At 40.9% G+C, this 10,888-nt stretch overlaps 1 protein-coding gene across 22 annotated transcripts in view; it reads left to right on the top strand.

The window, feature by feature from the left end:
* Positions 1–10,888, top strand: part of LOC147163862 (actin-binding LIM protein 1-like) — a 48,055-nt gene that overhangs the window by 2,648 nt on the left and 34,519 nt on the right. For 8 of the 22 annotated variants that reach the window (XR_015096816.1, XR_015096821.1, XR_015096808.1 and 5 more), the window contains exon 1: positions 3,908–4,546. The exons of 1 other annotated variant lie outside the window; for it this stretch is intronic. Coding sequence is in view for 2 of the 21 variants with exons in the window: in XM_086092383.1 (XP_085948509.1) it covers positions 4,312–4,546 (235 nt within the window). In the remaining 19 variants the exon portion in view is untranslated. Of the gene's footprint in view, positions 1–1,785; positions 2,068–3,904; positions 4,547–8,459; positions 8,739–10,888 lie in introns of those variants that run through there. 13 more of the 22 variants (XR_015096814.1, XR_015096811.1, XR_015096807.1 and 10 more) reach the window with 8 other exon arrangements.

Below are 10,888 nucleotides of genomic sequence, written 5' to 3'. Positions count from 1 at the left end.
TGGAATTAATTAAAGAAGTGACTATTAATGCAATGTTAGATGGAAAACACCAAAGACACGCTACGTTTTATCAAAAATGACAAATGCAAACTCGTACGACATCATCTTCTTCTTTTAAATTACTGGTGGATCACATCTTTATGGTGTATACCGCCACCTACAGCGCCGGAGTCCCCTCTCAATATTCACAAAATAAGAACAGATGTCTGTTTTGCTCATTTTCAGTAAATTCCTTGAAAAAATTTGGAACAATCGGTTGAAAACCTGAATAGTGACCCCATGACCCAACCCAAAACATAATCATAACAGTTCTGCCTAATACATTTATGCCTTCTCAGTGAAGCCCAGTGAGCTCATCGTAGTGTGTAGTCCACATCCCTTCAAACTACAACTATTATGTTTATTCTTTAGAACTTCCGATAACATCTCCCATGATCTCATTTGATTGCACAGGTGTACCTAATGTTGAGTCTGGTGTATAAACTATTACATTACTCGCTGTCAGGCATTTTATAAATAGTAATACAGTTTTGATTTCCCACTCGCATGGCTTTTCATGTGTCTTCCCTGCTGCCGGTGGAGATCGATGGAGCTCGGGGTCCGCTGCATGACATTCCCGATGAGCCTACTTGAGCCCCTGCAAGTCAGTTATTATTCATGAGCAGTAACCTCGCACACACCATAGTGTTTTCTTGCACTTGTGCCAGTCAGTATGGCGATGAATCGATAACAGAAAAACCAGTCAGATGATTTTAAAGGAGATATCGATTTATGCAAGCTTGCTAAAATGTCTCGCTCTTGGTATTATGTGAAAATCTATACGTGGGCTCTCTAACATAATATTTTATTATAAATACAATAGCGCGAGATTGGCAAGAAGTTGGGTTCATCGGAGTGAGAGTATAAGAACCCCTGAGTGATTGGCCTCCGTTTTCTGATTATCAGGCATTCCATCGACTGGTCAGAGTGCAAGCCATTACTGCGCTGTCTTTGCCTCACTTTCTCGACACCCTCGGGTATCGGTACGAGGCCAACAGCTTTTACCTTGAAAGTGATTTCCTTCCATTAGTGACCCAATAAAAGTACAATACGCCCTTGTGGGCCTGCTGCTCTATCAAGGTCATCATATTTCTACTACACTAATGTCTTTCATCTTTTTTTTTTTATGAAAATGCATTCATTTTTTAAAAAATGTTTCATGAAAGTCATCATTGAGGGCTTAGAGGTCAAGGTTACTCGGAACATTTACAGTTATAGCAACACGATCCTTCCAAACCTTATTGCAGTGATGTCATTTTAAATCCTTATTTATGTGTTTTATTATCAGCCAAATTGCTTTCTGCTCAGTACTTAGTTTGGCAGTTCGTCTGTGGACAGGTTTATTGTTCATGTTAGTCTACGGGATCAGTTCTGTCACGGGAATCTTCAACTCAGCAGAATTCTCAGATACAATATGTGAGCCCATGTTTTTCATTCCATTTCGATTTTTGCCTCTACTGGTCTATATAATGTTGACATGTCATATTTGGTTTCATGTAATGACAACAATCATCTGGGTTGTGAACTGAAGATGTAAAACCGCTTTCTAGTCCGGGCATAGTAGCACTCTGCCATGTGTTCAAGGGAATAGTAGGGAAGACTCGAGCTTCCTGGTACCCCATCAAGTCCGCATTGCTTGCTAAGGGTTAGTACTTTATCTATTGCACTTAATGTGACGATCAATGATAGATTAAAAAAGGAGGATTTATCCTGCAGTAACACAATCCGCTGTCTCCTCCATACAGGACCAGTGGAGAAGGCTGCACACATCCTTCTGCATCAGCACTTTTCTCACTTTCTGTACAGGGCGATCTGCACGAGGGGGGGCTCATGAACGCGCGCGTGCAAGTGTCCTGGCAAAAGTATGAATAATTCATGAGCAGGCGAAGAAGGGACGGCGCGTGTGTGCGATTGTCTGTCTGTGTGTGTGTGTGTAGAGATTGGGGAGAGGAACAGGGATGCAGGAGCAGGACTACGATGGGCTGTGCAACTACGCCCAGAAAATCACCTCTTGCTTCGGACTGGATGGTAAGAAGAGCGGAAAAAGGACGATGTCTTTGTGCGTTCAGGCACAGCTGAGTTTTGTTGCGGGCATGCATGCGTTCACGTGTGAGCGTGAGAAGATGTGTCGTAGCTAAGCTACGTTTGAGGAGTGGATGACAGTTGGAGGGCAGTGGCTCACTGCAGCACAGTAGCAACGTTAGCTGGACTCTTGATCATTGTCTTCATGTGTTTTGTTGAAAGACTCGTATGCTAATTAGACATGATTTATTTTTCTGTCAAATAAATCCCCCATTCCTGAATGGGTTAACAACAAGCAATACGATATATTAGTTTAATAATCAACAATTCTTTTGAAATTAGGACTATGTGTGAGTGTGGGTTTAACTAGCATTGTGGGGACCGACTTGTCCGGGACATTTTGGAGGGTCAAGACTTGGTTTTAGAGTTTAGGTTTGAACTGGATTTTGGTTGGGGTTAAGGTAAGGGTTAGGGTTAGGCAATCAGCTGTGATGGTAAGAGGCTAGGAAATGCATTATGACAATTGGATGTTCCCACTAATATAGTAAGATGTGTGTGTTCAATATTGTCTGTTAATGTGAAAAAAAAAAGTTGCTATTTCAGTTTGCTTCCTAGACCACAGTTCGTTTTGTTTTATTTATTAACTTTGCTCATACTATTATCTATGATTCCATCTCCCTGCCAGGAGACACATCATTTATCACAATGATGAACTAACAAAGCACAATTTTGCCCTTTTTACTGGGAATAACATTCAGAGTTGTTGCACAGAAATTAGTTCATTTTTATGCACAAGGTCAAATGTTGCGTTATGCAGTATTTCCCACAGAATAAATAAGAGTGCTACTGATGTTACTTGAATTTTTTTCCTGCCCGTGAGATTAAAGTATCTATTCTGAAGGATCATGGTCAAGATTATCTGACCTCGTGCACGTTTCTGATTTTGTCATGACTCATCTGTCACGGAAGTCTCGGATTATGTTGTGACATCAATTTGACCTTATTTTGCACAAATTCATCAGCACTTGTTTAACTAATTTAAGGGAAAGTCAAAAAAATAATAATTCTTGATTATAATATGTTCTATGTAGCCCCACTAGTCTAAATACGGTAATCTGGTTAATATTGCGTTAGTGGAATATACATTAAACAGAAAAATCCAGCCATTTTTATCAATATCAGAAGGCGGCCATTTTGCCATTTGCTGTAGTGTTGTGTCGTTCACGTACGTTTTGTTAAAAAAGAACAAATCTTTTCAGTGAACGTGAGTGAACGGATCATTTCCTGAACGATTCGATGAGCGAATCATTTGAACAGTTATTTTTAATGAACTGATTCTAAAGATTCAGTTCACTTAAAAGAACTGTCATGCCCATCACTAATTTGCTGTCAACTGAAAATGACATCACAGTTGCTCTGGTCTCAGATAACAACCAATCACAGTTCAGCTTCAGAAAACAGGTGAACTGTGATTGGTTGTTGCCTGAGCCCTGAGCAACTGTGATGTCATCTTCAGTCGGCAGCAAGTGGCAAAATGGCCGCCCCCTGAGATGGATAAAAATAGCTTGATTTTGCTTCATAACTCATATGTAATATTAATCAGAATGTCATGTTTCGACTAGTGAGGTCACATATGACATATTATTGTCAAGAAATGTGTAGTTAAGGTTGACTTCCACTTTAAAGTGTCCCATAAGCCCAGTTGGGTTTTAGTTTCTGGCAGATGTTTGAGAAAGGACTGTGGGTCCCATTAGGTGGCAAGTCTCCCAGAGTTCACTGAGCAAACCTGATGTGCAACTACAGTACAGTACCTAACTCCACCCAGAAGATAATCGTAGGCTCAACGTCAGCTATAAGCTGCTTAAGGCTCCAGTCTGGTTGGGCTGAAGACACTCATAAGCTTCTTTAACAGTGTCTCACTGGGCTCTGAGTCTTACCTGATGTTTGACTTTCCCTGCATGAGGTGTGAATCAGCACCCAACTTTTTGCTTTAGATGTCAACAAATTAGATCATAACGGGGATTTCCCAGGAGAAGCCTACTGGATATCGCTGGATTTTACGATACACTGTTGTACATTTGGAGTCCATCCTTACTTTGGATTCGGACCTCTTTGAGCGCGACACTTCCCTCATGTCGAAAGGCGGCTGCATTTTCGAGGGGGACTGATCCTGACCCCTGGACGCTGGCTGACGCCTACCTGGAGTGCTTCACCCGCCTTTGCGGCACGGTGAAGGGGGAGCAAATCGTCATGCCCACTCTGCCCAATCTCAACAGCCTCGGGAGGCTCTGCAGCTCCAGCCGCAGCCACAACGTAGACCGCGTGCGGGTGAAACGCAAGAGCTCCATCAAGCGCATGTCCATCATTGAGGACGGACATGTGGCCGAGGTGCTGTACCTCATTCCCAAACAGTACATGGAGCAACTGCCCTACCTCAATCCAAATGACTATTACCTGAGCGAGAGGCTGCATGATGTTGCTTCAGGTAGGATAGGCGAAGAAATAAAATGTCGGAAGTTAGGTATGAGTGCTTTGTAACCACCACAGCAATGATCCCGAGTTAAAATCAATACCATACCAGACTGTTTATGTTTCATGTGCAGTCGCCCTCACCCTTTGTTTATTCTAGCTTTCGGTCTGTCTGCTCAGCCTTATATCCATTTTGCACACTCACATACCCCCTCCGCGATGTCCAAAAGTCTTGCTGCAAATGTAGTAAGTTAATCACCTTTAGTTATATAATGTGTGTCCGTAGCGCAAGGCCAGACCTGCTTCGTTTGCCAAACAGCAGCACATGACCAAGCGACATGTTGGCTTACATCAGGATTACACGTGGGCATGAGTACAAATCGAGATTTGCAAACCTTTACGCTCACTCTTAACTGCATGGCACACAAAGTAAGCAAAGCCATTTGGTCAAACATAGATGCTTCGTTATTGTTTATTGTCAGGCTTATGGATGGTCCACAACTCCACAAGTGAGACAAATACATTAAAGGCTGACTTGATTTTGAATAGTGTGGCTTTCTAATGTAGCAGAGGAAACAATAGGGTATGTTGAATAGAAATGTGTTGCTGCAATTTTAAATATTAAAACTGTTTCTCATTACTAACAGATTGCAGGTTTCCCTCTTCATAATGAAAAGGGTGGAGTAGTGGAAATGTATCCGCTAACTATTTTTGCCGCACTGGCACATCTCCGTTGCCTGATGGAAAGAAAACGCCCTTGTTCAAAATAGAGTAGATGCGTGTTGTTGAGTGTCCAGCGTGTGTCGCAGGTAGGGCTGCAGTGCATAATTGTGTTGTGACAAACAAATGCTAGCTTCGGCAACTGCAGATGTAGAAGTAATGCAACGGTTGTACCTCTCATTCACTGTGATTGCTGCCCTTTATTGGTTTGATCTCTGATACATTCGTTGCCTTCTGCTTTGCTTGTGCAAAATATTCAGGAGTTGACTTGCGAAAGTTGACCAACATTGTATTTTGAAGCGCACACCTGTTAAGCTTCATTGCGATAAGCAGTTGGTTGAGAAGGACCAAGATTTGTCTCGCAAGTATCTTCACAGAATATAACTTTTGCAAAAGTTAAGAAAGTCCCCTTGTAGAATATAACTTGAATAAAAGTCTCAAAAAAGTATCTGATATTGAATGTACTTTTTTTAATTTTCTCACATGAATATACAATATGTATGCATGCATGAATATCAACCAATATGTCATTAAAACAGTAACAAAAAGTTACACATAATACAAGCAACATTATAAAGGCTTTACTATATATATCTAACTATCTAAGAATAATGCTGAATAGTTATCATACAGTATTAGCAAATTGTGTGCCACAATACAGCACCTCTCTGGTAGCCAAGCAGATAACCACTACATACACAGTAGTGCATCTAAAAAATGTAATGGCAATACTAGATAAACAGAACAGTACAGCCCGAATACAGTCATGTCCATAAATATTAGGAGATTGACACAATGCCAAGATATTTTGGGGAAAAGGTACTTGAATGCACCCACAGCACTTTAGAATAAACGTTGTAACTGCTTACTCACAACTTCTCTCAGTGCAGAAAGAGAAAAGGAGTAGGACAGGGGAGGGGACACATGCCAAGAGGTGATCGGACTGGCCCCTGGATTGACAGCAGTAAAACCCAGCAAAAGTTACCAAACAACCCAGAATCTCCCCATTTTCAAATTTAGTACGGCAGGGCTGAGCTTTAGCGTTCCCCAGCTAACCAATGGCGACTAAAAACCGCGTCGGGCGAACTCAGTTTACGCTACCATTTGCCCGGATGGCGACCTATTGCGATTGGAAGAGTGCGCACAGACTCGTGACAGCACGCGCTATAAAACTACGTTCATTTGGTGACTGAATAGAAAGAAGACAGCATCGTTAGGGTGCACTGCTCAAACACCTTGATTTCACGACTAGTATCGCGAGACCTCTTCCATACTTCCACTTTTCCCATTTGAGTGACAGAGTTCACTTGCATTCACTGTGGCCGTTAGCATAGCATGTAACTTCGTCGCAATCCAATCACAGCAGATAAAAGCCTTCGATCACCGAAAATATTTTTAAATTGGGAGGGGGTCATGGTCTGTGCTTGTGGCGGACATTGGGTTCGATTATCTATGCAGTACTCAGCAATCAGTCTTATATTTATATTTAATCACGATGCTAAAATCCATTCATCATCCGTGAATTTCTTCTTCGGCTGTCTCAGTGAAGTGCGTCATTACGTGGATGGCACCCAGTGTGCCACCCGGTGGTCAAATTGGCACACCACAGGTTGTGTTGAACTCTAGATAAATGTGAGCTACTGTACTCCTAGATATACTTGAAGCACTCACTGTTGTATCAAATGTAATTTAATTCCTTGCACTTGCCTTGAAAAAGCTTATACAATCACATAGTTTGAATTTGACTTTTTATGGGCACTATGTATTTTTATTTCAGTTTATTAATGTATTTAGTTTAAAAAAATATTTTTATTGTGTATTCTACAGGCTGTCCATATAGGCTGGACACAGAGTTGAAAATAAAATTGGCATTACACATTTCTTAAATAAATGTGATGAAATCAACACTTTTAATATACAATATTTTTCACTTATCTTTTATTATTACCATAGGAATTATTATTTTCTTTTATTACTTATTATAATTATCTTATTGGTGAATAATTTGTCAAAAATAACACACATGTGTGACTGACTATAAATTGGCCAAATTATGATATGTGAGGTATTGGACCAAGCCAGCAATATACAGGGATAGTGATGGTCCTGGCAGGGCCACCAAAATTAGTTTTTTGTCCACTACCCAAAAAGGCTTAACGTACAACCCTGCATTATTTTCAGTTTCGTGACGATGCAACTTGAAAGAATGACCATATTTCTTATCAAAGGGTCGGGATAGCTGGAAAATTGTCGGGCTACCTCAATTTCCCATGTTAGGAGCCCGGCTGGCTAAATCTCAGGCCATGTTTGGGCAGGACTATTTTTTTCACTTTTTATTGTCCACTTTTCTGGCATTACGTCAATGAATGTCTTCGGATTTCATTTTGTAGTAACGAGTGGCAAGGTGGTTTGGGCAAATGTGTCGAAGTAATTGTATACAACCTTACAGACTTGTGGAACTGCCAATGTGGAGTAAATATTTTTGACTGGGGAGTACGTTCGAACATATTTGCAACTATCTTTGAACGTATTTAAATACGTATTCGCGAGTACGTTCGAACGTACTTGTGAGTCACGTTTTTTGTAAGCTAAATGCTATAAACATAGCCTATTTTCCCATAATGCCACAGGACAGGCAAGTGTTTTCCCGTGTGCTCTTTAATTGGATTCAGAATGCCCGCTAAATATATTAATTAAAAGCTCATGCTAGAGGTCAATGCCGTTCTGACCTCTGACTTAAAATTACCCTTTGTGCCCTCTCATAGAGCATAGTCTGTGGAAGCAATGAGATAATTAACACAAGCCGACATTGAGAACCTTCACAGCCTTTGTTGATAATCTCCACTTTGACACTAATGAAAAACATCTCCACATTTATTTTTCATGTTGAATGTTTATTAATTCAAGTCATTTATTTCACTAGCTTGTTGTTTTGCCATCAGACACAAACGTAAATATTTCTTATGACAAATCTTAGCAGTGGCATATATGAAGTGTTTCTTAATGGTAAACTAGATAACTCCTAAAAAATAGTTATTGTCTCTCTCTTGTCTCTTAACCTATGATTTGTAAAATGTTTTTATATTACCTTGAAGTTACAGGTTTTATTGAAGTAATCTGCTTTGAGATTCGGGATTCCGGGTTTAGTTCACACAGAAGCAGCAGCCACCAGATTGCTGCAGTGAGGAGGTGGCTGACACAACAGAGGGACCGAGTGAGGGAGTGGAGGGAGGAGGAGTGGGCAGAGGAGGCGGAGGAGAAGAAGAAGAAGAGGGATGTAGCAGCAAAGCAGGCAGTCGGAGGCGAACCCCTCACTGTTGCGCTGTTTTCAGGACGAGAGCATAGCACCTGCACCTCCCCTCTTGCTCTCGTTGGCGTCTTCTTGACTTTCAAAGGATCTAGCAGGTCATGTGTCATTACTGAAGGATACTTAGAAGCTTCTCTGTTGCTGATTTATTGGATTCCAATGGTCATGGTCAAAGAGAAAGGTAATGTGCGTTTTGGTGGACTGGGGATGTAGATGAGTACACGCCTTTGCGAAACGATGTATTTTCCGTTATATATTTGACTGACTCACATCTGTGTCTGATCTGACTGTTTAGAGGGTAGATGTATGATTCCGACAGAGGGATATTGATATGGTTTGTGGGCTGCTTATAACTTAACTTTGAAGAAACATGTGGCGTGTAAACATGTGCTCTGTAAGGACTTGAGCATGCAGCGCCTCTCCCAGTACTATCGCACGATGCTCGGGTTAGAGTATGCTTAGTTTGGCAGTGTCAGGCTTTATGTAAATGTATGCTGGAAGAAAGCATCTGGCATATTATGAGGGAGCATGACACCATATGGTGGGAAAACGGGCACGTCAGTGTTTGGCTAAAAAACATACCACTTCACATTCAATGCAGCTAAAACTATCAAATGGAAAAAAAAAAGTGGAACACTTATATAGGGAAGCACACTGCGCAGAGCTCTCTCTCTTTGCCTCTCCCTCCAATGCTCTGTCTGCAGCCGTTGCCATGGTGACCATCCAAAAGGTACACTCCATTGTTGTCAGCTGTGGCCTCATTCATAGTGCCCTGTTCAAAGGAAAAGGTGGTTGTCTCCGCCCATAAGCAAGGTCAACAATGCAGCATATTTCAATAAAATTAACATTTTGGGTCCATTTATTTGGATCTGTGGTTTGCTACAACACAGATTCAGGTGTTTTTAAAAACTCATTGTAGTCAGAATAAACTGGTCAGCATGTCCATGGTTCCGTGAAATCAAGTGATCAACGATGCATTAGACAACATTGCAACATTATATTTTCATTTCCTTCCAAGCCAATACAAACATTCCCGTTTTTATCCATGTCACTGCTAACATTTGTTAACAAAACCTACGTTTGTGTCCGATGGCAAAACAACAAGCTAGTGAAATAAATGACGTGTATTAATAAACATTCAACATGAAAAATAAATTTGGAGTTTTTCATTAGTGGAGATGATCAACTAAGGCTGTGACGGTTCTGAATGTCGGCTTGTGTTAATTATCTCATTGCTTTCATAGACTATGCTCTGTATGAGAGGGCACACAGGGTAATTTTAAGTCAGAGGTCAGAACTGCATTGACATCTAGCATGAGTTTTGAATTAATATATTTAGAGGGCCTTCTGAATTCAATTAAAGAGCACACGGGAGAACACTTGCCTGTCCTGTACACTGGGATCAATCAGTAGAATTCTGCAGTCTATACTCTTAAAGTTTCAATGCTTTTATCATTAATAAATAACCAGCAATATAATAAGCATGTACATGAAAATGTTTCCTTCTGCTGTGTTGCTTAAATTGTCGTCTTTAACTGTAGTTAAGTACAAATACTTTGTTATTGCACTTGAATAGAATTCTCAAACTTCACTTTGCTATTCATATTACTGGCAAACTTTCAATTTTACTCCATTACAATTAGAATGTACGGCAGCGTGGACCTGCCAATAGAGATCCGGATGTTGACGTCAGCAAAATCCTCCCGTTTTTATCCATCTTAGGTGGCGGCCATTTTGCCACTTGCTGTCGACTGAAAATGACATCACACAGTTGCTCAGGGGTCAGGGAGTGACCAATCACGGCTCATCTGTTCTCTGAAGCTGTGCTGTGATTGTTTTTTACTTGAGCCTGAACCTCACTCACTTTAAACATGACATTCTGATTACTATTACATTTGTGGAATATGAGTTATGACACAAAATCCAGCCGTTTTTATCCATCTCAGGGAGGCGGCCACTTTCTGTCGAGATGACATCAATGTTGCTCAGGGCTCAGGCAACGGCCAATCACAGCTTACCTGTTTTTTGAAGCTGCGCTGTTGCATTGAGTTTGAGTTGTTACCTGAGCTCTGAATAACTGACATCATTTTCAGTCGACAGCAAGTGGCAAAATGGCAGCCCGTTGACATAGATAAAAACGGGTGGATTTTACTTCTTAACTCATATTCCACAGCCCAATATGAATCAGAATGCCGTGTTTTGTCAAGTGAGGGTACATACAACGTATTATTGTGAAGACATTTTTTGTATTGGCTTAGAAGGAAATGAAAATATGATTTTGCAATGTTGTCTAATGCGCCGTGTTTAGACTAGTGGAGGCATATAGAAGAC

The sequence above is a fragment of the Leptonotus elevatus genome, chromosome 13 (assembly GCF_054856555.1).
Source record: "Leptonotus elevatus isolate MCC_2025b chromosome 13, RoL_Lele_1.0, whole genome shotgun sequence".
Lineage (NCBI taxonomy): Eukaryota > Metazoa > Chordata > Actinopteri > Syngnathiformes > Syngnathidae > Leptonotus > Leptonotus elevatus.
Note: the sequence above shows the minus strand (reverse complement) of the source record. Positions and strands in the feature narration are given on the sequence as shown.